The 27111-nt window shown below is 41.7% G+C and overlaps 2 protein-coding genes across 2 annotated transcripts in view; both read right to left on the bottom strand.

Annotated features, from left to right (window-relative positions):
- LOC134657283 (protein I'm not dead yet) overlaps positions 1-27111 on the bottom strand; it is a 78907-nt gene that overhangs the window by 1255 nt on the left and 50541 nt on the right. The window contains exons 3-13 of the mRNA XM_063512866.1: positions 17474-17621; positions 16303-16568; positions 15069-15269; positions 12555-12680; positions 11597-11722; positions 10017-10128; positions 9145-9236; positions 8291-8391; positions 6762-6854; positions 6064-6257; positions 432-569 (exon numbers count right to left, since the gene is read on the bottom strand). Of these exons, the coding sequence (XP_063368936.1) occupies positions 432-569; positions 6064-6257; positions 6762-6854; positions 8291-8391; positions 9145-9236; positions 10017-10128; positions 11597-11722; positions 12555-12680; positions 15069-15269; positions 16303-16568; positions 17474-17621 (1597 nt within the window). The remainder of the gene's footprint in view (positions 1-431; positions 570-6063; positions 6258-6761; positions 6855-8290; positions 8392-9144; positions 9237-10016; positions 10129-11596; positions 11723-12554; positions 12681-15068; positions 15270-16302; positions 16569-17473; positions 17622-27111) is intronic.
- On the bottom strand, positions 4085-5373 carry LOC134657239 (uncharacterized). The gene has a single exon (XM_063512811.1). The coding sequence runs from the start codon at positions 5341-5343 to the stop codon at positions 4096-4098; it is 1248 nt and encodes a 415-aa protein (XP_063368881.1). The 5' UTR covers positions 5344-5373; the 3' UTR covers positions 4085-4095.

Below are 27111 nucleotides of genomic sequence, written 5' to 3'. Positions count from 1 at the left end.
TTACCATGACAGTAACTCTCCGTACACTCTATTCTCTTTGTACTTCGAAACCCTGACCTATTTTTAGGGTTCCGTACCCAAAGGGTAAAAAACGGGGCCCTATTACTAAGACTTCGCTGTCCGTCCGTCCGTCCGTCCGTCTGTCATCAGGCTGTATCTCATGAACCGCGATAGCTAGACAGTTGAAATTTTCACAAATGATGTATCTCTGTTGCCGCTATAACAACAAATACTAAAAATAAAATAAATATTTAAGGGGCCCCTCCCATACAACAAACACGATTCTTTTGCTCAATTTTTTGTTGATGGTGCGGAACCCTCCGTGCGCGAGTCCGACTCGCACTTGGACGGTTTTTTTTTAGTGACAACTACTTTGGTATGACATGACGCTTGGGTTAGCCAGGCTAGCTGTTTGGTTATCGGAAGCTTACCATCTTAGAAGTGGGTATGTGCGCGACACCGGCGACGATAGCGTTGGGTGGGGTCCCGACGGGCATGTGGAAAGCCATGGAGCACGCTAGAGTGGCCGGGATCATGAGGTAGCGCGGGTCCATCTTCAATGTGCGGGCCTGTCAAAACGAAAATTAGAACTCTGATGGACTTTATTACACAATTTATTCTAGGATACATATATATGTCGGGAATCGTGGGCGTATCATACTATCGCACGCACATCAGGACCTTCAATCGTGGATGGCGAGCCCTCGTCAATGAAATACGTTATTCAACTCACAGTCTTTACTGGACAAGGCTGTTTACAAATCATACCACACGTTACACTTCTTAACCAAAGCAAACCAGTGGATTAGACCCAGGAACCGCCACAGACGTCATCTTCTCCCGTTCATTCTCATCATGTTCTCATCTGAAGATTGATTGACAGCATGACTTCAATTGTTCTGGATTTCATTTGTTTTGACAGCGCACTCTGTGACGCCTTGTGGTGTACACATAACATCCTAGTTTGCTCTATTTGTCAAAGATTGCGTGATAAAACACGTCACAAAGGCGATAGATGGCACAATTCAGTCATTCTCCGACATATAAATTAAAAAAATTCACAGCAATCATGATTACAAATTTACAGAATGGTAAAAATAGATCAAACGTTGCGCTTTCAATTTTAAACTGAACATATCCTCATTTCTTATTATGACAGTTTTATTGGCAAAGGCGACTTATTGGCTCGACAATGGCGACTTATTGGCGACGCCATTACACCTTATTGGTGGCACAATGGTGACTTATTGGCGATATGATGTCAACCTGTCGACATTCGACAATACCATGGAATCTAATTATTAGGACTACAATTGCGACATATTGGCGAAAAAATTGAAAAAAATGGCAACTTAATGGATCCACAATGGCTAGTGCTCTTATTAGCTACATATCGGTGCCACAATAGCGATTTATTGGTGCAACAATGACAACTTATTACCGACACAATGGCGACTTATTAGCGCCACAATGGCGACTTATTGGCACCACAATGGCAACTTATTAGCGCCACAATGGCGACTTATTGGCGACGCGTTCGCGACTCACCATATTGGCCAGCACGGGCAGGATGAGGTTGGCGATGGCGACGTTGCTGGTGAACTCCGTGATGAACTGCGTGACCAGCACCACGACCAGCAGCACCACGTACGGCGGCAGGCCCTGCAGCCCGCTCAGGGAGCTCCCGATCATGGCCGACAGCCCGGTCGCTTTATATAATCGAGTTTTATTGAGGTCACGAAGGCGACTTACTAAAGTCACAATGGCGACTTATTAGCACCACAATGGCGACATATTGGCGCCAAAATGGCGACTTTGTGGCGAGGCAATGGCGACTTATCGAAGCTACAATGGTTACTTACATGCGCCACAATGGCGACTTATTAGCGCCACAATGGCGACTTATTGGTGACTCACCATATTGGCCAGCACGGGCAGGATGAGGTTGGCGATGGCCACGTTGCTGGTGAACTCCGTGATGAACTGCTTGACCAGCACCACGACCAGCAGCACCACGTACGGCGGCAGGCCCTGCAGCCCGCTCAGGGAGCTCCCGATCATGGCGGACAGCCCAGTCGCTTTATATAATCGAGTTTTATTGAGGTCACGAAGGCGACTTACTAAAGTCACAATGGCGACTTATTAGCACCACAATGGCGACTTATTGGCGCCAAAATGGCGACTTATCGAAGCTACAATGGTTACTTACATGCGCCACAATGGCGACTTATTAGCGCCACAATGGCGACTTATTGGTGACTCACCATATTGGCCAGCACGGGCAGTATGAGGTTGGCGATGGCCACGTTGCTGGTGAACTCCGTGATGAACTGCGTGACCAGCACAACGACCAGCAGCACCACGTACGGCGGCAGGCCCTGCAGCCCGCTCAGGGAGCTCCCGATCATGGCAGACAGCCCAGTCGCTTTATATAATCGAGTTTTATTGAGGTCACGAAGGCGACTTACTAAAGTCACAATGGCGACTTATTAGCACCACAATGGCGACTTATTGGCGCCAAAATGGCGACTTTCTGGCGAAGCAATGGCGACTTATCGAAGCTACAATGGTTACTTACATGCGCCACAATGGCGACTTATTAGCGCCACAATGGCGACTTATTGGTGACTCACCATATTGGCCAGCACGGGCAGGATGAGGTTGGCGATGGCCACGTTGCTGGTGAACTCCGTGATGAACTGCGTGACCAGCACCACGACCAGCAGCACCACGTACGGCGGCAGGCCCTGCAGCCCGCTCAGGGAGCTCCCGATCATGGCGGACAGCCCGGTCGCTTTATATAATCGAGTTTTATTGAGGTCACGAAGGCGACTTACTAAAGTCACAATGGCGACTTATTAGCACCACAATGGCGACTTATTAGCACCACAATGGCGACTTTTTGGCAAGGCAATGGCGACTTATCGAAGCTACGATGGCTACTTATTGGCGACTTACTGGCATTCCATTTGCGACTTCTTGGAGCTACAATGGCGACTTCTTGGAGCTACAATGGCTACTTATTGGCGCCACAATGGCGACTTATTGGCACCACAATGGCGAGTTATTAGCGCCACAATGGCGACTTATTGGCGACGCGTTCGCGACTCACCATATTGGCCAGCACGGGCAGGATGAGGTTGGCGATGGCCACGTTGCTGGTGAACTCCGTGATGAACTGCGTGACCAGCACCACGACCAGCAGCACCACGTACGGCGGCAGGCCCTGCAGCCCGCTCAGGGAGCTCCCGATCATGGCCGACAGCCCGGTCGCTTTATATAATCGAGTTTTATTGAGGTCACAAGGGCGACTTACTAATGTCACAATGGCGACTTATTAGCACCACAATGGCGACTTATTGGCATCACAACGGCGACTTTTTGGCAAGGCAATGGCGACTTATCGAAGCTACGATGGCTACTTATTGGCGACTTACTGGCATTCCATTTGCGACTTCTTGGAGCTACAATGGCGACTTCTTGGAGCTACAATACAAATACAAATACAAATACAAATAATTTATTGAGAAAAGTATAGTACAGTGGTTGCTCTTAAAGACTAATAATTTATAAAGACAAGTGATTTACAAATACCTGAACTAGGATTCCCTGTGTTTCAGGCAGCAAAGGACAATATTAATTATTTATTACTTATTCACTTAATTATAAACTATAGGTATGGTACACAATATAAGTCTTATTACCTAAACAAAAAGTGGATTCTTAAGTTCCATTAAATATCAGAGTACAGTAGGTAATCATTTTACGACTATTAGTTAGTTCTCTGTATCATCGTACGTCATCTTATTGGTGTTAAGTAAAATTGCTTGCTGGACATTTTTGGTCAGGTACAGCATACTATTTTCTGCATCAGCAGAATTATAAACGGGGCCAAAGTCAATATTGCGTAAATCATCTCCAAGTTTGTTTATATTTAAACAGCGGCGAACATGATGTTTGCAGGTTTCCACGTCGCATGCTTTAGACTCTGATACAGAGAAACTAACTAGGTCAGAAAATATGCTATTGTTCATAGGTAGTTAAACTAATGAAAGTGAATGAAGTGCTATAGAAGTATGTGAAAAGTTAGCGCTCCTAGGCGCCTTCATAATCTATAGAGTTTAAATACCTTTTTTCGGCCATTTTTCTAGCTGGGCAGTCGGCTTCGCCTGTTTGGTGGTTGCATGGTTTCTTGTAGTACGAGCATGTTGCACATTTTGGTGCTTCGTCCTTTTTTGTGCATTCCTTAAATGAGTGACCCGCTTCGCCGCAGTGGCCGCAGATGTGAGTCTCCATTTTGCAGGTCTTCGCTGCATGATTGTAAAGCTGACATTTGAAACAGCGCGTAACCAAGGTGAAATCCCTAACAGGGCACGATGACCAATTCACAAAAACTCTGTCGTTTGTAATTAAGGCCTTGCGTATCGCTCCAGAAACTTCAATTATATAATTACAGGTCTCGGCGTCCTTTTTTCCGGATTTGTGACTGAGCTTAGTGGAAGCCATAAATTTTTCGAGCGACCAATCTTGTAATTTATCGGCTAAGTTTTGATGGAATATGCACTTGAGGACTTCAGGTTCCTGCATGTCCGTGGGAACTCCAATGACTACAATTCTGGGCTTGCGTTTTTGTGGCTCGTCAACGGTGAGTCCAGAGGTCATAAGCTGCGCCGATTGCTTGAGTTTTATTACGTCTTCTTTTGAGTCAGTGCTTATCACTACACCGCCGTTTTTGATCTTGCGCAACCCTCTCACGTGCAACTTCATTTCTTCGGGCCGGATAATCTTTTGAACGAGAGATTTTGTCTCCTCACTCGATTTCAACTTGTCAACCGGATAGATTGCGACTGAGCTAATGTTAGACGGTTGAACGTACCTCGTTCCATTTTTCTTCAGGGCGTCGGCAAACGATACAGGTCCCGAAACTTGTCGGCTGGATTCCTCAATTGACTCCTTTAGTTCTTGGATGCGTTGTACGAGGTCCATTTTTTCCTGATGCGCTTGGCGAGACTGATATGCTTGGACTGCGTGGCTTTTTAGGGATTGGTATTCAATAGCCATTTGTGAGGCTAAGTGGCTCACGTTGCGACACAAGTTGTTAATTCTGATCTTCTGGTCAGTGTTAAGTTTACCTTCTGCAGATGTAGAGCATACGTCGTGGAGGTTCAGTTCGATCTTTTTCAGCCAGGTCTGGATGTCACTCGTAGGAAATACCTTCGGGGGCTCTTCTTCCTGCGGCATGTTTGCTGGTGCGGGCCCGGGCGGGCCGGGCTGCGGCGTGGGCGTTGAGGGCGGGCTGCGGCGTGTTAGTCCACTCCGATTAAATGGACTATTCTCCGACATTTTTCGCTTACACTTGTTTACTACACTTATACATTATACTGTAGCCGTAGGTCGGGGTAGATGACTAATGACCCAGATAATGCACGATTGGAAATGCAGACAATCACGAAATTATGCACGTGAATAATTAATTATTTTAATAAACACGTCCGATCTCATTGACGGCTCTTGAGAGAAAAAAAACAATGGCTACTTATTGGCGCCACAATGGCGACTTATTGGCACCACAATGGCGAGTTATTAGCGCCACAATGGCGACTTATTGGCGACGCGTTCGCGACTCACCATATTGGCCAGCACGGGCAGGATGAGGTTGGCGATGGCCACGTTGCTGGTGAACTCCGTGATGAACTGCGTGACCAGCACCACGACCAGCAGCACCACGTACGGCGGCAGGCCCTGCAGCCCGCTCAGGGAGCTCCCGATCATGGCCGACAGCCCGGTCGCTTTATATAATCGAGTTTTATTGAGGTCACAAAGGCGACTTACTAAAGTCACAATGGCGACTTATTAGCACCACAATGGCGACTTATTGGCATCACCACGGCGACTTTTTGGCAAGGCAATGGCGACTTATCGAAGCTACGATGGCTACTTATTGGCGACTTACTGGCATTCCATTTGCGACTTCTTGGAGCTACAATGACTACTTATTGGAACCACAATGGCGACTTATTAGCGCCACAATGGCGACTTATTGGCGACGCGTTCGCGACTCACCATATTGGCCAGCACGGGCAGTATGAGGTTGGCGATGGCCACGTTGCTGGTGAACTCCGTGATGAACTGCGTGACCAGCACCACGACCAGCAGCACCACGTACGGCGGCAGGCCCTGCAGCCCGCTCAGGGAGCTCCCGATCATGGCGGACAGCCCGGTCGCTTTGCTGCCTTCGGCGAGGGCGAAACCGCCACCTGGTGGGCAAAGACAGGTATTAAAACAGTGTTTTTCGACCGGCTGAGGATTCAAGAACCCGCTATAGGATAATAAAAGCTATGTTTCTTCTTGTTGCGGTGTCACCTAATATGTATATGTATAGAAGTATAGATAGACTAGTAGGTAACAATTTACCGTAGTTTTTGCGGTCCTAGCTAAATTGGTTGTTCCATACTTACACAATGGATGTCCAATTTAACTAGAACCCTAAATGGCGTAACAATCACGGAGCTGACTGTCCTACTTATTCATTTCGATGAAATTTAAATCATATTCAATTGGAACAGAGTCGCATTTATTTTGATTCGTTAAATTTTCAAACAAAACAAAAGCATGACTATTCCCTACTGCATAGGTTAAAATTTCAATGGCAAATTTTTCATTTGTATGTGTGGGCCTTAGGCGTCTATTTGTAATTTGTATAGGTCCAAAGTATAAACAGTTTTTTGAGTATGATTATGAGTTATGAGAGAGTATGTTACCCAGCAAGAAGAGAAGGCCCCACGGGATTTTCTCCTTAAGGATGTTCCAAGTCACCACGCCGGGGGAAGGCTTGGACTTGGCCAACTCCTCGTCTGCAAATAAAAGTTTAATAATAAATAAATATTGTACCTATTGGTACAACTACCTATTGGAGACAAAAAACCGGCCAAGTGCGAGTCGGACTCGCGCACAGAGGGTTCCGCACCATCAACAAAAAATAGAGCAAAACAAGCAAAAAAACGGTCACCCATCCAAGTACTGACCCCGCCCGACGTTGCTTAACTTCGGTCAAAAATCACGTTTGTTGTATGGGAGCCCCACTTAAATGTTTATTTTATTCTGTTTTTAGTATTTGTTGTTATAGCGGCAACAGAAATACATCATCTGTGAAAATTTCAACTGTCTAGCTATCACGGTTCGTGAGATACAGCCTGGTGACAGACGGACGGACGGACGGACGGACGGACGGACAGCGGAGTCTTAGTAATAGGGTCCCATTTTTACCCTTTGGGTACGGAACCCTAAAACGCGATTCGATGGCAAAGCGCAAGCGATCGTCACCTTGGCTAGGCCGCTTGGGCTGTAGTGTGGTGTGAGCTATTACCCTCACACGTGTATACCGCTTCACTATATAAACTGCTACTTATATTATTTTAGTCAACATAGATCTATACTCCGAACAAGTAATATAATTTCAACGTCCCACCTCACATGGCGACCCGGCCCACAGTAGCCGCGCGCGTCAGTTGACGACCCCTGCTTTAGTATATGACAGCTTACTATGGTGAATATCTGCCCGCCGTTACTATTTTACCGATACAGGATACCGGCCAACATTTTTTATTTTGTCCGTTTAAAATCTTTAAAGCCTTTAAATATCCGCATCCGCGACATCCCTGGACTGTGGTGTGAGCTACGCCCATAGACTAGGAATCCTCTAGACTGAGTTTAGAGCAATTATTTCATGAAACCGATGCTGTCAAAAATACGGGGGTGCGGGGGACGAGGTAAGCGAATCCCGTGCCGTGATTGGTCCGTTCAAAGACACGGACCAATCACGGCACGGGATTGACTCGAAGATGGAGTAAAACTACCGTATAAGTGGCAGAGGGGGTAGCGTTACTATGCTCAGTCTAGAGGATTCTTAGTCTATGGCTACGCCTTACTCTTTAGGGGTGAACTGAAAACCAGCGCTGTGACAGCTAGTCTGTAACACAGCAAATGCTGAGTCCATTCCTTTTGTCACACCATTGTTATAGACTTAAGAAACTATGTTATGTCTCCTAGCTACATGTATAATTGTTTGTTTTTCTCTTATCGTTTGTGTATTCTTGTATGTGTGTGGCAATAAACAATTTTTATTCTTTATTCTATTCTCACAGGTGTATACCGCTCCACTACATAAGATCTATACATATAGATCTATAATTTCAACGTCTCACCTCACATGGCGACCCGGCCCACAGTAGCCGCGCGCGTCATTACACGGTCAAAGGGTAAAACACGTAAGAATGGACACTTGACTTACAGGAAGCGGATGCGGAGAAAAACTTAAGGAAGTCCATGGACATGGGCAGGATGAACATGAGCACCACGATGAACATAGACGTCACACCGTCCTTCACTTTCCTGCAACAAACATTATACTATAGCTGGTCAACCAAATCTTGTCAGAAAAAAAAGGCGCGAAATTCAAATTTTCTATGGGACGATATCCCTTTGCGCCTACATTTTTCAAATTTGCCGCCTTTTTCTACTGTCAAGATCTGGTTGACCAAGTATATTAAGATTTTACAATCATTCACAGTACAGTCAGCAGCAGAAGTTGCTAAGCGGGCGAGGTGTTCAAAATTACCTTGACGCGCTCTTATTCTCTTAACTTAACAATAAAGTCGCGTCAAGATCATTTTTAACACCTCGCCCGCTTAGCAACTATTGCTGTTGACTTCGAAATTTGGCTTGGTATATTATAACTTGAAAGGAAAGTGAGACAGAATATGTCAATTTTATTTATGTAGCCTTATTTTACTTTTACATATTATTTATACCTTTACAATACATATGGTGCTAATTTACCGTCCTAGTGCGGTAACTAGCACTATACGTGCGTATGTCGAAAATTTAAAGGGCCATACGTACTGTAAAACTTTGTGCAATACACGTGCGAAAAGGTAATTCGGAAGTCATGTTAGTTTAAAACACTCCTTTCGGTCGTGTTTAAATGTATCGCTACTCGTTGCGAATTTCCTACTTTTCGCACTTGTATCGTAATGTACTTCAGGGACAAACTTACCGGGATTCGAACCCCGTTTACTCCTCCTAATTCTGAAAAGCAGTCTTGTATAGTGAAGTAGTACCTATTATAGTTAACATAGTACTTACATGGTGGTAACCAAGTCGGCCCAGCCTGGCATGAAGCCTGGCTTTCTGAAGATGTACATGAATACTGCAAGGATAAACAGGCCGCCAGACACCTGAAAACACATTAATATATCAAATTTTAGGGATCCGTACCTCAAAAGGAAGAAACGGGACCCTTATAGGATCACTCGTGCGTCTGTCCGAAACTATTGGGTTTAAAACTTTTGAAAAAATACACAAAATAGTTCTTTATCTATATAGATGACAGGAAAACCTATTAGAAATGTGCAGTCAAGCGTGAGTCGGACTTAATGTACGGAACCCTTGGAACGCGAGCCCGACGCGCACTTGGCCGGTTTTGTACTGAGACTGACTGAAATAGCATAACACGTTCGTGCTTTTCCGTGAAAATACGATGGTAAAGGATTATGCACTACATCTGTACTAAATAGCCAAGTACATAAACATGTAGTGGCCTATTTTATAAAGCTACAAGTTACAATTTACAAGCGGAAGTCTCGTTCTAACAAATAGGGTTAGAAAGAGACTGGTTAGAAAGAGACTTCCGCTTGTAAATTGTAACTTGTAGCTTTATAAAATAGGCCACAGGTGGCTGATTTGACTTAATCTGTATTTATAACTGTTTGTTTTCTGTTTATCATAAGAAATCACTAGTGATTGCCGTAATCTGCGGTTTTTAAACACATAAGTTCACATAACACGTTACTGGTCTGAATTAGCTATAGGTACATCGTTTGTCTTAATCTGTCATTTTGACTTATATATTTGTAAGGAATAGATAAAACATAATTTAACTAAATCAAGCTCGTAAAGTTTTATGAATAAGGGGATTAAGGGGTAAAGTGTATAAGTATGTAGAGTTATGTACATACCTTTTCATGGAAGGTGGCTGGTCCAAGGCTCTTGTATTTCTCGTTGATAACCTTCATGGTGGTTTTGGAGCCGGAGGCTAACTGCACTTTCTTGGCCGCTTCACTGTTCGGTCTGAAACATTATCATATATCTTAGTTTAATTTTAACTAGCGACCCGCCCCGGCTTCGCACGGGTTAACAAATTATACAAAAACCTTCCTCTTGAATCACTCTATCTATTAAAAAAAACCGCATCAAAATCCGTTGCGTAGTTTTAAATATCTAAGCATACAGACAGACAGACAGACCGCGCTGACGTTTTATACTATGTTTTATACTAAGCGACTTTGTTTTATACTACATATGTAGTGATTATTTTCGAGTTTTAGAGTCTCGAGTTGTACTCGCGAGTCTTAAGATTACACAACAAATTGATAGTCGCGTTTATGCTGCGTCTTACGTAAGCGAACGCGAAGCGAAGCGAAGCGAAGCGAAGCGAAGCGGCGCGACGCGGCGCGGCGTTCGCGTTCGCAACGAGATCGCCCACGTAGGACACTTCTATAGGTATCAAAGGATTGATTCACCTCGCGCCGCATCGCTTCGCTTCGCGTTCGCGTGTTGTTCGCCTATGTAGTACGCTGTGTTATACGATTTTCCCCCTAATGCGCCATTTTACCCGGCATCCTGCAATGTTTTATGATTTTTTTCACGCTTTCCCCTTAATATGCGTTTTTGACGTGTCCAGTCCGACCTCTACAGGTCGCATTTTTAAAATGGGAATCCATGAACGTGAGCACGTTCGACAGTGGATTTTTTGTCCATTCATTTTTGAAGTGAAAACTTCTTTAGCGGCGCTGTGCACTTTTTGTGATGGGGAAAAAATGTTAAACTCGTAACAGGTGTCACGTGACCGTAAGACGTAAGACGGACACGTGACCTGATCGAAAAACTGTTACTTCAATGTCATTGAGATTTTCTTTATTGATTTAAATGCCATTTAGTGAGTTTCCCTCTAACTAGTAATAATATAACTCGAGTACTAACAGTGATGTGCTTAGGGGTTTCAAGTAATGCGACGAAATAACGCTAGATGGCGTTAACCTCAATTATACATAGTGCTATTAGTGCTGCAGACATTTTGCAATAGTGATTGCGTTTTCACTTCTGCCGGCACTCACTGATTTTTAGGGTTCCGTACCCAAAGGGTAAAAACGGGACCCTATTACTAAGACTCCGCTGTCCGTCCGTCCGTCCGTCCGTCCGTCTGTCACCAGGCTGTATCTCACGAACCGTGATAGCTAGACAGTTGAAATTTTCACAGATGATGTATTTCTGTTGCCGCTATAACAACAAATACTAAAAACAGAATAAAATAAAGATTTAAGTGGGGCTCCCATACAACAAACGTGATTTTTGACCGAAGTTAAGCAACGTCGGGCGGGGTCAGTACTTGGATGGGTGACCGTTTTTTTGCTTGTTTTGTTCTATTTTTTGTTGATGGTGCGGAACCCTCCGTGCGCGAGTCCGACTCGCACTTGGCCGGTTTTTTTTTTTCAAGATGACGGAATCGTGGGAGTTGATGGGGGGGGGGGGTACTGACCTGAACATGCCCATGAAGGTGACCTGCAGGGAGACCCACACGAGCAGCTGCATCAGTATCATGGGCGGCGTACTGTACGCCATGAAGTAGAAGAAGTTCACGGCGTGGTGGATTTCAGGGAACTCACTGGAAAATAAACATACATTTTAATAAATTTCGGTTAAAAGATATTTTATTTTCTCAAAAAGAATAACAGTAATTCACTCACATGAGAAACGTGCACTTATAAATATAGACTTAAGTATAGACTATTATACTAGTGAGCGCAGTGATAAAATTGTGTTTAAACTTAACTCGCATATTAATAAAATTGCATGTGAACAGGTAGGAAAGAAATATTTAAAAAAAATGAATGGTATCAGTTGATCAGGTTTGTTTTGAGGATCAAATGTCTGTATGGGACCCATTGTCTTAAAGCAATACAAAAGTCACAAATGATGGTCAAAGTGTGGCACCCGCACTTTACTGACGAAACGCTTCATAGAAAATGGCAACACATCGTGACGTCACCATGTAACGTTAGAAGCCGTTTCGATATATGGAAAACAAGGAAATTGCGATTTTGTCGGTGAAATATTGCGTTTATGTACATTGTTGTTATACAATATTTTTTTTAATGAAATGTAAGGAATCGAATGGTACCATTATTTTTTTCCTATTTGGAAGTTAGTTTTTTTGAAGTGAAAACTTCTTTAGCGGCGCTGTGCAGTTTTTGTGATGGGGAAAAAATGTTAAACTCGCGACAGGTCACGTGACCATAAGATTCGTAAGACGGACACGTGACCTGATCGAAAAACTGTTACAATGTAATTGAGTTTTCACTTTTGCCGGCACTCCCGGAGTGCAACCCGTTTTTTTTTTAACTTTAAGGTCTTGTATTTTTTTATTATCCCCATATATTTTTTAAGTTCAACATGTGTCAACAAGGAGGTAGAATGTTCTCTGGACTATATCTCACCTGTCGAATATTCCCTTGAAGGCAGAGTTGGTGGCAGTTCCGACCAGAGTACCGCAGCCTCCCAGGGTAGAAGCGTACGCTATGCTCAGGTAGTAGCAGATTGTGATGTCGCTCGGAATTGGAGCCCTGGAGAAAAATATATCAGATCAGCTCTATGTCATCTCATCATAACATTAGGTAAATACATTTTGCGTGAGGTGTCAATGCCATGTTTCAGTTTTCGATTCAGGTCACAAGATGGCAGATCCTCCAAAACACATGGTAAACTAAAAAAGCGGCCAAGTGCGAGTAGGACTCGCCCATGAAGGGTTCCGTATTTAGGCGATTTATGACGTATAAAAAAAAACTACTTACTAGATCTCGTTCAAACCAATTTTCGGTGGAAGTTTACATGGTAATGTACATCATATATTTTTTTTAGTTTTATCATTCTCTTATTTTAGAAGTTACAGGGGGGGGGGGACACATTTTACCACTTTGGAAGTGTCTCTCGCGCAAACTATTCAGTTTAGAAAAAAATGATATTAGAAACCTCAATATCATTTTTGAAGACCTATCCATAGATACCCCACACGTATGGGTTTGATGAAAAAAAAAATTTTGAGTTTCAGTTCGAAGTATGGGGAACCCCAAAAATTTATTGTTTTTTTTCTATTTTTGTGTGAAAATCTTAATGCGGTTTACAGAATACATCTACTTACCAAGTTTCAACAGTATAGTTCTTATAGTTTCGGAGAAAAGTGGCTGTGACATACGGACGGACAGACAGACGGACAGACGGACAGACAGACAGACAGACAGACATGACGAATCTAAAAGGGTTCCGTTTTTTGCCATTTGGCTACGGAACCCTAAAAACCGGCCAAGTGCGTGTCGGACCCGAGTTCCAAGGGTTCCGTACATTAAGTCTGACTCACGCTTGACTGCACATTTCTAATAGGTTCTCCTGTCATCTATAGGAAAATAACTATTTTGTGTATTTTTTAAATTTTAGACTGAGTAGTTCCGGAGAAGGGGTTGGACAGATAGACCGACAGACGCACGAGTGATCCTATTATAAGGGTTCCGTACGCAAAGAGTAAAAAAGCGGCCAAGTGCGAGTCGGACTCGCCCATGAAGGGTTCCGTATTTAGGCGATTTATGACGTATAAAAAAAAACTACTTACTAGATCTCGTTCAAACCAATTTTCGGTGGAAGTTTACATGGTAATGTACATCATATATTTTTTTTAGTTTTATCATTCTCTTATTTTAGAAGTTACAGGGGGGGGGGACACACATTTTACCACTTTGGAAGTGTCTCTCGCGCAAACTATTCAGTTTAGAAAAAAATGATATTAGAAACCTCAATATCATTTTTGAAGACCTATCCATAGATACCCCACACGTATGGGTTTGATGAAAAATAAATTTTTGAGTTTCAGTTCGAAGTATGGGGAACCCCAAAAATTTATTGTTTTTTTTCTATTTTTGTGTGAAAATCTTAATGCGGTTTACAGAATACATCTACTTACCAAGTTTCAACAGTATAGTTCTTATAGTTTCGGAGAAAAGTGGCTGTGACATACGGACGGACAGACAGACGGACAGACGGACAGACGGACAGACAGACAGACAGACAGACAGACAGACATGACGAATCTATAAGGGTTCCGTTTTTTGCCATTTGGCTACGGAACCCTAAAAACGGGACCCTATTACTAAGACTTCGCTATCCGTCCTTCCGTCCGTCCGTCCGTCTGTCACCAGGCTGAATAAAAAATAAAATAAAATAAATATTTAAGGGGGATCCCATACAAAAAAACACGATTTTTTTGCTCTATTTTTTGTTGATGGTACGGAACCCTCCGTGCGCGAGTCCGACTCGCACTTGGCCGGTTTTTAGGGTTCCGTAGCCAAATGGCAAAAAACGGAACCCTTATAGATTCGTCATGTCTGTCTGTCTGTCTGTCTGTCTGTCCGTCTGTCCGTCCGTATGTCACAGCCACTTTTCTCCGAAACTATAAGGACTATAGTGTTGAAACTTGTTAAGTAGATGTATTCTGTGAACCGCATTAAGATTTTCACACAAAAATAGAAAAAAACAATAAATTTTGTGGGTTCCCCATACTTAGAACTGAAACTCAAAAATTTTTTTTTCATCAACCCCATACGTGTGGGGTATCTATGGATAGGTCTTCAAAAATGATATTGAGGTTCCTAATATCATTTTTTTTCTAAACTGAATAGTTTGCGCGAGAGACACTTCCAAAGTGGTAAAATGTGTCCCCCCCCCCCTGTAACTTCTAAAATAAGAGAATGATAAAACTAAAAAAAATATATGATGTACATTACCATGTAAACTTCCACCGAAAATTGGTTTGAACGAGATCTAGCAAGTAGTTTTTTTTAATACGTCATAAATCGCCTAAATACGGAACCCTTCATGGGCGAGTCCGACTCGCACTTGGCCGGTTTTTTCCTTTCGAGGTAAGGAACCCTAAAAAGACAAATAAAAGCTAGTATAAAACTCACTCTTCATCAGTCTTCTCGTCTTTCCCCTTAACCTCCTTTCCATTCTCCGGCCTCTTCCTATTGACATACACATCCCCCAGACCCTGGGACTCCAGGACCTCGAGTATGGCCTCCACGATGGGCACCATCATGGTGGTGGCGGCCGCGTTCGAGACCCACATCGAGATGAACATCGTCACGAACGTCAGCCCGAAGTTTAGTCTGAAATTAAATATGGCTGGCTCAAGAAAATTTTCAAAGGGGTCCTTAATTTGAAAAATAGCATTTATAATGTTCTGTAAAGAGCGATGATCTACATTTATTTGAATTAATATTCTTTACACTTCCCTAGTACCGTGCTTATAAACTATTGGTTTGTTTATTTTATTACAATAAGGAAAACAAAATGTATAGAATGCATCACAAATTAAATGTGTAACTGTCGAACAATATCTTCCCACATTATGAAGGTTCATCATAAATTGACCAGTGGAGGTATTACCCTGAATAAAATGTTCCAAGGTTTTACCTTCACACGCAATTCTCAAAATCGGACCGTTCATAGAGGCTGCAAATTGAGTGAAGCGTCCACACGTACACGTTAAACACGTACTACAACACTTGAAATGTGGCGTAGTTACACGTTAAACACTTGAATTGCGGGTGGTATAGTTTGTCGATTTCTAACAGGCCCCGAACGGCTTATCCTTTGTCTATTGTTAAGTGAAACCGCACGTGCTTCTACCTGCCTAAAAAAATGGTTGGGCCGTTTTTACCGGTTATTGAATTACCACTCTATGGAGATTGCAATAAGGTTCAAAATGAACTAATGGAAAAATATTCTTCTAGGCGTGTGGTCCATTTGACTCGCCGGCACTCAGGTACTACGGTTACTGAGTGCCGGCGAGTCGAACGCTACAGAACCAGTCTAAAATGTGTCATCGAGATGAGTAACAAAGGCGCGTTATCGGAGAGCGCACCTACACTGGTTTTTTGAGCGTTGGACTAGCCCGCGCTCAGGTGCCAATTAGAATAAATAAGACCCTTTTTTGCAGGTAAGTAGCACGTGCGGTTTTACTTAACAATAGACAAAGGATTCGCCGTCGGGGCCTGTTAGAAATCGATAAACTATATCAATGTACGTCTCAAATCCCAAACACACCGATAGTCATTTCTGTGTTTTTATGCAAATAAATGATTGAATATGAGTCGCTCGCCACTATATATTAAACAAACGCTAAAGCAGTCAACTCACCTTCTATGAGAGCATCCAACAACCTGCACAGTCCACAACGCAACTCTCCTCGGCAACTTGGAATGCTGTACCCCAGCAGCGATCATCAGACCGCCCATGAACATCATGTTAGTCTCCTTCATGTACGCTGCACAGGTCTTGTCCGAGTCCAGGATGCCCATGGTCGGGAACAGGACTATGGGCAGCATGGACGTGACAGGTAGCGGAAGGAGTTCTAGGACCCAGTAGGTCGCCATTATGAGGACGACGTACATGCATTTGAAGGCCTGAAATTACAGGTTTATTTACAGATGTTTTCATAATGGTAAAAATAACAAACACTTTACTGGAAACCGCATCAAAATCGGTTCAGCCTAACGCGAGATAATCGCGGACAAACATACGGGTCAAAATAGGAACCTCCTTTTTTAAGGCGGTTAAAAATGAGGGTGATGTTAAATTGCTCCTCAAGATGGCGATGCAAGGCGCCATGCATTTCACGTTAACAAGAATTTGAAAAATATAAAATACGGGATAGTATTGCGCCATCTGCTTGCAACTATGCAGTTGACATTCATAAGTGCATTGTACAGTCAGCAGCAATAGTTGCTAAGCGGGCGAGGTGTTCAAAATTATCTAGACGCACTCTTATTCTCTTAACAATAAAGTCGCGCCTAGATCATTTTGAACACCTCGCCCGCTTAGCAACTATTGCTGCTGACTGTACTATGCCTAAATTGCTACTATGCTAAACTGTGGAATGAACTGTCGCCTGCGGTATTTCCGGACCGATACGACCTTTAAACCTTCAACAAAAGAGCGTACTCCCATCTGAAAGGCCAGCAACGCGCTTACAACCCCTCCGGTGTTGCGGATGTCCATGGGAGGCGGTAATCGCTTACCATCAGGTGATCCGTCAGCTCGTTTGCCAGCTGTTAAATGTTGTTGTTGTTGAGTCCTAGGGCACCCAGGCGCTGCATAGGGCCTCCACAAGATCCTTCCACGCCTTCCTATACGGCTCGGCCACGCCTTTACGCGACTGGCGACGGCGGCAGCGACAACCATAGGTGGGAGCGAAAGGTCCGATCGCTGTGTCTCGCTCCAACCTATGGTTATCGCTGCCGCCGTCGCATGTCGCTCAACGTCGTGGCCGAGCCGATATAATAAAAAGAAGTCTTTCCCTTTCACTCACCGGCTCATGATTCCTAATGGGTATCGGCAACAGGAGAATAGGCGTCAGCACGATTAACAGAGACTTCCAATAGATGGACAGGAACAGCTGTATCCTCTGTGCCAACGTCGCGCTTGATCTAGGTCTGGAAAAGAAGTAGGTGGTCCCGCTGGAAAAGAAAACAATATTATAACACCTGCCGCATGCTGTTAACACTGAAAATGTGCTGGTGAGGTGAAATCTGAGATGGTGCTGTTCATTATCATCTTCCTCGCGTTATCCCGGCATTTGCCATGGCTGGGGTCCGCTTGACAACTAATCCCAAGAATTGACGTAGGCACTAGTTTTTACGAAAGCGACTGCCATCTGACCTTCCAACCCAGAGGGTAAACTAGGCCCTTATTGGGATTAGTCCGGTTTCCTCACGATGTTTTCCTTCAACGAAAAGCGACTGGTAAATATCAAATGATATTTCGTACATAAGTTCCGAAAAACTCATTGGTACGAGCCGGGGTTTGATTGAACCCGCGACCTCCGGATTGCAAGTCGCATGCTCTTACCGCTAGGCCACCAGCGCTTCGAAAGGGGTGTTCTCAGAAAACCGCGCAATCCAGTGGGGAGACACTCCGGGCAAACTCGACTCCATTCGGCTCAGCAATGCCTACCATTAAGGGGACGGTATATGACGTTTTCGATTTAGACCTCACTTTGTGCAATCAATTTGTTCAATGAATGATTAATAACTGCATTAAATTATACGCAAATCTGTTCACGAAGAAGCCGTGTACCGGCTCTTCACGCCATATTTTTTTTTATTTCCTGTAATTCTCTACAAATCGACACTAAAAGTGTCCAAAAATCAAAATATGGAGTTCCGTTTGAGCAAGACGCATTACAGTTTTGTCTTTGACAGTAATTGAGTTGTTGTGGGATTTTGAAGGCTAGATAACTAAACTACCAGATTATTATCTACTAATATTTTTACTCACAAATACAACACAGAAATTCAATCCCAAATGTAAACTTTCGTATAATTTCCATACATTGACGACATCACTCAAAACTCTTCTTCGAGTCAGATGGCCGTTGGCCTTGCATCGAAGCAGACGTGTACATCGTCATAGCTCGTTTTTGACATTAATAAAGACATTTCATCATATACGCATACGAAAATGTATACCAGTAGATAAATTGTATTTCATAAAATAGGGTAAATAAATATAATCACGTCGAGCTCCAGTCAAATTTTAAATGTGAGTTGTTGTTATTTACGGGTCGTAACGGTCGAAAACAGCAGTAAATTATCCTAAAACAATACGATTACAATCGAATTTAAGTAACTTGTTCCTTCAAAACCCGCTTAAAATGAAAAAAGTTTAAAGACTCGTTTTACTGATTGGGATTGATTTTCATTATGCTGGTATCAATTTTGCGTCATTATAAAAATGTATATGACTTCTGTACGTCAATGACTTTTGATGTCAATTAATTGTAATCTTGTATTTATGTTAGAGAATATTATATGTTCATTTAAATATTACTCATCTATTAATACGAAGCGTAATTCGTTTAATACCTAAAGACTTGCAGTGTCTACACCTACTTTGTTGACGTTCGTTCCGTCTATGTATGCGATTACGTAACGTGCTGTTCTGATAATCTTCAAGAATCAAGATAATTAATAACGGCAAGACCAGCATTTAGTACCAGCGAGTTTTGCGGATTTGGAGACCGAGATGAAGCTTACAGGCCAATATCGCTGCGGCCTGGCCTGCTTATTGTTATGTGTATAAATCGAATGTTATATTAATTTACTATAAAAAACAATGTTTTATTTCAATGACATTCTGTGCGTAGAGGTATGTATGTTTCGGTGATTATAAGAATTATGTCCACACAATAATCGTGCAAAGCAGAGACTGCATTATTTCTTTACGGTATAAGCGGTAAGGAAAAACTCATTGGTATCCTGGCTCGTACCAATGAGTTTTTCGGAACTTATGTACGAAATATCATTTGATATTTACCACTAGCTTTTCGGTGAAGGAGGAAACATCGTGAGGAAACCTGCATACTCGTAGTGCATACATTTGCGAAGAAATTCAAAGCTGTGTGTGAAGTCCCCAATCCGCATTGGGCTAGCGTTGAGATTATTGTCTATACAGGGTGGTCCAAACCGTGACGTCCAAAAATCGTGGGCTATCATAATGTACCCCATATGTATGTTAGCCGATTTTTCGTAGTTTTCAAGTTATGATTTTTTAAGCTTTTAACTTTTCCTATGTAGGTAATATTCTCCGACCGTCCTTAGTCTGGGACCGGTCTGAAAACCAGCGCCGGGCACCTAGGCCCGGCACACGCTGAGACTGGAACCCTTTGCCTAATACAAAGATCTTCTCACTTTTGTTTTGTATATGATAACAACTGTTTTATTTTATTATGTAAGTAATTCTAACTCTATTTTATGTTCATGTATGTGGCAATAAACAATTCTTATTCTTATTCTATTCTTATTCTTATTCCTATGAAATTCCGGGGTTCCCATACAGAGTGGCTGAAAAATAACTGCATTCCGTTGCCAGGGAGGTGTTGGGATTATACTGAGCAACTTTTATTATGGGACCAACCCCGAAATCGCGAAAAAAAATTGGCTTTTTATACATTTTGGCTAGTCCATTTTCTATGGAAGGGTAATTTTTTTTCGCGGTTTCGGGGTTGGCCCCATTGTAAAAGTTGCTCAGTATAATCCCAAAACCTCCCTGGCAACGGAAATGCAGTTATTTTTTAGCCACTCTGTATGGGAACCCCGGAATTTCATATGAAAAGTTAGAAGTAAAAAAAAATCATAACTCGGTAACTACGAAAAATCGGCTAACATACATGGGGTATATTCTGATAGCCCACGACGTGAGGAATCTAAAAAAAAATTTTTGGACGTCAAGGTTTGGACCACCCTGTATATAGGCTGAATTATTATTATTATTTATAGGCGGTACGGTACCGTTATTATTTATCAATACCGCTTCGTTTTGAAGGTACTATACCTGTTGAAATATAAAGTACGGTACCGGTATAAAATTGCAGCAGGTACAACAATTTTTTATAGGTGTACAGTCAGCTGCAGAGAAAAGGTACCACCCCTGCATACAATCTTCTATGCAGGGGTGACCTGCAGCTGACTGTACCTAAACCATCACTGACCGAGCGTAGGCGAAGGTCTCCGTTTCAGCTTGGGCAAAAATACTTTCGTTTGTTCGAATGTTCTCCTTTGCATATCACATTTCTCAAATATCTCGAGAAAATTTGTAAGCAGGTTCGGTAGTTGGATATAATTACTCGGTTTCTTTTTTTTTTATAAGTTCTAATAGGCAGAGATTGTCATAAAGGACTTAAGCGACAGTAGGGTCTGTGGTACTTAAGACCATTGTGATTATTCGTAGTGTCCGACCGAAGATTCGGTTTCGGTTTCGGCCATAAAATCATGTTTCGGCCGTAGTTTCGGTTTCGGCCAAAAAACGGCCGAATCTTTCGGCCTGGCCGAAACATACGAAATAGTACTTCGTATTATGAAACTAACTATGTGACAAAGACCAAAAGTTGGCGAGCAAGTAGGACAACAATATTTATATATACAGAAATTTGTGTTTCGGTCGGACACTAATTATTAGGTACTTACTGATTACGCTGCGCCGCGTGGAACGTGAGGTGCGTTGGGGTAAGTACATACAAATCATTCAAGAAAAAAATCCCTTTTAAGATCACTCGTGTGTCTGCCCCTAATAGACTAATTCAATTGAAATTTGGTACACATTTTTCACATATGACAAAGAGTCGGTGATCCAAAGATGGACTAGTAACGTAAATAAATAAACTTTTAACTTTGCGGCCATTTTTTTGTATCGTGTGATATATCAGATATTAAATTGTAAGATATTTACTAATAATAAGCATTGGTCACGTAAATTATTTTTAGTCTTTTTTTGCAAGTATGAATGATATAGAACATTATTTCAATTATTTTTAAAATTAAGCCTATCCAAAGGCGACTTGGAAGATGTGTCATGGGGATCTATATTCGTTGGGTGAAAAACAAGTTTTTTTGTCTAATTATCGTTTAAAACACAATCGATCGGCAATAACGCGGGCACATAAAACAAAAAACTTCTTTTTTCACTCATAAAACTCCTTAAACTTAATAAGAGCTAAACAAAAACAAGTGCGAGTCGGACTCGCATTCTAAGGGTTCCGTATATTAAGTCCGTCTCACGCTTGACTGCACATTTCTTATAGATTTTCCTGACATATATAGGTAAAGAACTACTTTGTGTATTTTTTTCAAAATTTTAGATCCAGTTGTTTCGGAGAAAGTGGGCGGAGAATGATCATTTTTTGCCTATTTTCATGAATAACTGCTGAACTATTAATCCTAAAATTATAAAAAAAGTTATGTTTGAGATTCTTACAATGAGCTCTTTTATTTGATATGTAACACTATATAGTTTAAAAAACATATTTTTTAATTTTTTCATTTACCCCCCCCAAAAATGGCTACCGTATTTCAAATTCTCTAAAATACATTTTATTTACGTTACACGTCCATCTTTGGGTCACAAATTTACATTTGTGTGCCAAATTTACATATGTGTGCCAAATTTCAACTGAATTGGTCCAGTAGTTTCGGAGAAAATAGACTGTGACAGACGGACGGACAGACAGACAGACGCACGAAGAATTATATGTATATGCACTTATCCCAACGCACCTCTCGTTCTACGCTGCGCGGGGTTCATTGCCGCTTCTACCGCCGTAAGTGTAAGTACAACTACATCATCAAGGCTACGATCGAAGATAATCAGTTCAGCACTGAAATAATAGCGGTGGAATGCCAGTATAATATTTAATTATTTATTTTAATTTTATAAATTTAATAGCAAAATAAATAGCGAATATAGGAAACTCGTACAAGTAAATCTGTAAAGATCTTAGGGGTACATCAGCCGACATATATTATTAAATTTTATTTTGTCGGCCTTAATTAAATTTCCACCCTGCCGAAACTTTATTTATTTAAATTTTTAATTGAATTGATTTTTCGCCTTATGAATAACCGTATAGAGTAGTAAATAACATTTTACATCTGACTTAATGACATCTGGGTTTATTCGGTTTAACTTTACAAAACGCGTATCTCGACAAAGCCATAATATGCAGAAAATAGTTAACAATCAAATGAATTAAATTAGAATTTAAATACGTCACGTGTGACATGAACAGACAAGGAGAGCAAGATTTAATGTATTGTTTCTCTTTCTTCTTTCAATGGAACGTTTTTACAGTTTCTGTTCCTCAAAAGAGGTCAGTGGTTAACACTAAACTCAAAACGCAATCTTAAAAAAACTTGATGGGTCAATGACCTGTCCCAGTAAAGTGAGGTAGTGTGCGTGAAGTGCGCTTGTGTGTGAAATGGGGTAAATTGACAGAATCTGAAAATTTACCCACCTCTACCGTCACCTTAAGTATTAGGGTAGGCACCATTTGACGTCCTTTTGCGTGCACGACCACAGATAACATAATGACTTGAATTTTGACAACCCTAAATAGCCGAAAGGGATAGTGCCATATATTAGAAAGGGATAGCATGATTCGTCCCTGAATCGGTGTCAAACTTCGGTTTAGTAGTGTCCTTTCTGTACGGTAGTAGTATAGTATTATATATATAGTATTGTATATTCTGTGATGCGGCGGCCGCCATCTTTGAAAACTTGCCGCCTCGCGGCTGCGCGCCGCACGGAAAAATGCGCGCGTTGCACGCGAAAATTTAAAATATTGATCTGTAGCCCGAGGGGGATTATTTAAGAGGCCTTATTCCTTAGAGCGTTCACCGATTCCACGAAATAACACTCGATAGATGGCGTTGGCGCTCGGTACGCGAGCGCCGGCAAAGTTAAGCGCGTTTCAACGCAGGCGAGAATAATATTGATACTTTTCAATTTAATTGCAAAGTAACATTATTTTTAGCGTTATATTGGCACTCTTTATTTTATTTTATAAGCATGGTAGTAGTCAATAGAGTGTATGTGTTGGGATAATATATAACCAGAGGCGAGTAAATAATAACAATATTTACCTCTGGCATGGAATTATTGTGACAATCACTCTTCTTATGAATAAGGTGTATTCGGGTATTTCCGAATGAACGAATAGTGGCGGATAATTCCGAAAGCTGACTCTTACTACAACGGAATATGAGTGATTTTACAATGATTTTCGGAATTACCCGAATAAACCTTACTACTAATATTCGTCATTGTAGTAGTGTTGTATTTTCAAACTTCTTTAGCGGCGCTGTGCACTTTTTGAGGTGGGGAAAAAATGTTAAACTCGCGACAGATCACGTGACCGTAAGACGGACACGTGACCTGATCAAAAAACTGTTACAATGTTATTGAGTTTTTCTTTATTGATTTAAATGCCATTTAGTGAGTTTCCCTCTAACCGGTATTAATATAACTCGAGTACCAACAGTGATGTGCTTAGGGGTTTCAAGTAATGCGACGAAATAACGCTAGATGGCATTAACATCAATTATACATAGTGCTGCAGACATTTTGCACTAGTCATTGAGTTTTCACTTCTGCCGGCACTCCCGGAGTGCAACCCGTTGTTTTTTTTTTACAAACCATGACAAACCATGAGTTTTGTTTACATTTTTGCTGCCCACAAATTGTCGTCTTTTTGTACTATTTCTGTTTTTAGGGGAAAGTCGGGGCCCGTCCATACTGCAAATAAACATGTTTCTTTATTTGTGATATGCAACTGGCCCTATCTGTTAAAACCAGTCATTGTTTTTATTTAAAACCATGATACCGTTGACTACATTCCACATTTTTTTTTGTTTGATGGCCTCGTCGGGGTCAATACCGAAATCCGATTATTTATATTATGCCATCTTCGCTCCACTCCATTAAGATACCCTGGACAGAGGGCCTACCGCGAACCACGTTCGACGTGTTACCTCCCTGTCACACTTACGTACGAATTTACAAGTGCGACAGAGAGGCAACACGTCGAACGTGGTTCGCGGTAGGCGCTCAGGCCTATGGAACTCTCCGCGCGAGCACGGATTTATACCTACGAATCTCTTCCCGTTCACGGTAGAAAATCAAGCTAGTTGGTCGCCGGCGCTCGAATATGCCAAAATGTATGCGAAATAAATGTCTTCTTCACGAACAAATAACACATGTTGTAGTGTGGAATTGTGGATGGATGCAGAAACAAAAAAAAACTAATAAAAAAATCCGTGTTTGCTCTACCGATTGATAGGAAAAGTAACTATTAGACGTTCTCAATATAAGTACTTATACCAATTTTTTTTACGACAGTCGCAAGCTACGTAGTACGCCGTTTTATAAACCGCGTAGTGTTTACGCGGTTTATAAAACGGCGTAAACACTACGGTTACTGTAGGGAGATATGACCTTTTAAAATATTTCGCAGTCACTCATCATAATAAATAATAAAATAAGGAAAAACCCTAACTTAAGACAAAAGATAAATAAAGAGAATAATAAAATAAATTTATAAGTAATTAATAATGATAAAAGGAATATTATAATTATTAATTACTTATTGCAACTTATCTTGCTCATAGTTATTTTACAATTAATAAAACTTATATTTGTACCTTAGGTAAGTAGGTAGGTATCTTTCATACAATCTATAGTTTAGGTAAGTAGGTAGGTACTTATTTGTAAAATAATTTCTAAGCGTCGGCAACCCTAGCTTTGTGCCGGTGCGCGCGGTGCGGGGAGCGGTGCGTTGAAGGTCATTCCATTGTATTTTTGTGTAGGTATTAAAACGGTAGGCATTTGAGTTTTCTTTGAGAGATAAGTATCTGTTCGTAAGAACTATAATATAGCCCTGTGCCCTAGACCTCATCTAGATCGATGGTACTCGTCAGGGCAAAGCTATTGAGCCCAAACACGATATAGTTATGATGAGTAGATAAGGAGTTCTGGTGACCAACTCCTGACTCCATTATGAGAACCTGGACCTCATCTAGATAGATGGTGCTCGTCAAGGCAAATCGAATGCGCCCAAACACGATGGAGTTATGATAAGTAGATTAGGAGTTCTGGTGACCAACTCCTGACTCCATCATGAGACCCTGGACCTCATCTAGATAGATGGTGCTCGTCAGGACAAATCTAATAATCCTAAATACGATGGAGTTATGATGAGTAGATTAGGAGTTCTGGTGACCGACTCCTGACTCCATCATGAGACCCTGGACCTCCTCAAGATATATAGTGCTCGTCAGGGCAAATCTAATGAGCCCAAACACGATGGAGTGATAATATGTAGATTAGGAGTTCTGGTGACCAATTCCTGACTCCATCATGAGAACCTGGACCTCATCTAGAACGAAGGTGCTCGTCGAGGCAAATCTATTGAGCCCAAACACGATGGAGTTATGATGAGTAGATTAGGAGTTCGGTGACCAACTCCTGACTCCATCATGAGAACCTGGACATTATCCAGGTCGTCCGGGTATAATAATAATGCAAAACCTAACCAGTATTCAAGTAACACTGAAAACCTATCACCTAGCGAGAGTCTGTTGTTGAAATTAAATATGGTGTAAAAAATGTACTTATTTGTATCAAGATTTTCTAGTCGCTGTATACAGCACTTCTCGGAACTCTCTGGCTGTTTACGAACGCACCATAGTCACCGAACGCCTGACGATCGAGCACAGGTCCGTCCCCTAAGCCGCCTCGGCGGAGAATGAGCGCGCGGCGTCGGTGCAGCGTGATTTATACGTGTTTTAAAATAATATAAATTTACGGCAAGGTAGGTCCTATAGTTATGATTATTTTTTTATGGGTTAACGTATAGTTATAGTTTGCTATAATATTATTTTTAGGGCAAAATAATAGTACAATTTGCGATAAAAAAATATAATGTAACCCTGTTTTCACCCAAAAAATGAAGAAAGTTCGGAAGGTTAAATATCCATTTTTTTTAATGAATCTTTGATTTTCAATAGTCTTAGCCGCTCGTAAAAGATATGGTGAAGTGAATTGTAATCATTTCTGTATCAAATGATTCTTGTTTACTGCAAAATTGAGAACCGAAACGACAGTTCTCACTGCAAATTTTGAAAAAGCCTCCCAAGAAAACTCATTTATTTTAGGTTTAAAAAGAGAAAATGTCAACTTGAACGGTCTTACTTGCTAGTTTAAGAAATGATTATTTAAGTACGTTATCAGTTTTTGAATGAATACTAATAGTTACGTCGTAATCTTGAATGAAAAAGGTAACAGATTGCAAAAAACGCTCGCTTGTAGGACTAAGGACTCTTAACATTTAATAAAAAAAGGTTTACTGTATAAACTCTCACTTCCCACTAATGCAATAGTGGTCACTTGGTCAGCAAAAGGAATCAAAACCCAAGTAGGTACCTATATGTATTAACGTATCTTTTTAGGGTTCCGTAGCCAATTAAATGGAACGGAACCCTTATGGATTCGTCATGTCTGTCTGTCTGTCCGTCTGTCCGTCCGTATGTCACAGCCACTTTTTTCCGAAACTATAAGAACTATACTGTTGAAACTTGGTAAGTAGATGTATTCTGTGAACCGCATTAAGATTTTCAC

The sequence above is a fragment of the Cydia amplana genome, chromosome 19 (assembly GCF_948474715.1).
Source record: "Cydia amplana chromosome 19, ilCydAmpl1.1, whole genome shotgun sequence".
Taxonomy (NCBI): domain Eukaryota; kingdom Metazoa; phylum Arthropoda; class Insecta; order Lepidoptera; family Tortricidae; genus Cydia; species Cydia amplana.
The sequence above is the reverse complement of the archived record's forward strand: the minus strand, read 5'-3'. Positions and strand labels throughout refer to the sequence as shown.

What these genes read in the sequence shown, in the direction of transcription:
- LOC134657239 (XM_063512811.1), bottom strand. Translation starts at nt 5,343, where the DNA reads ATGTCGGAGAATAGTCCATTTAATCGGAGTGGACTAACACGCCGCAGC.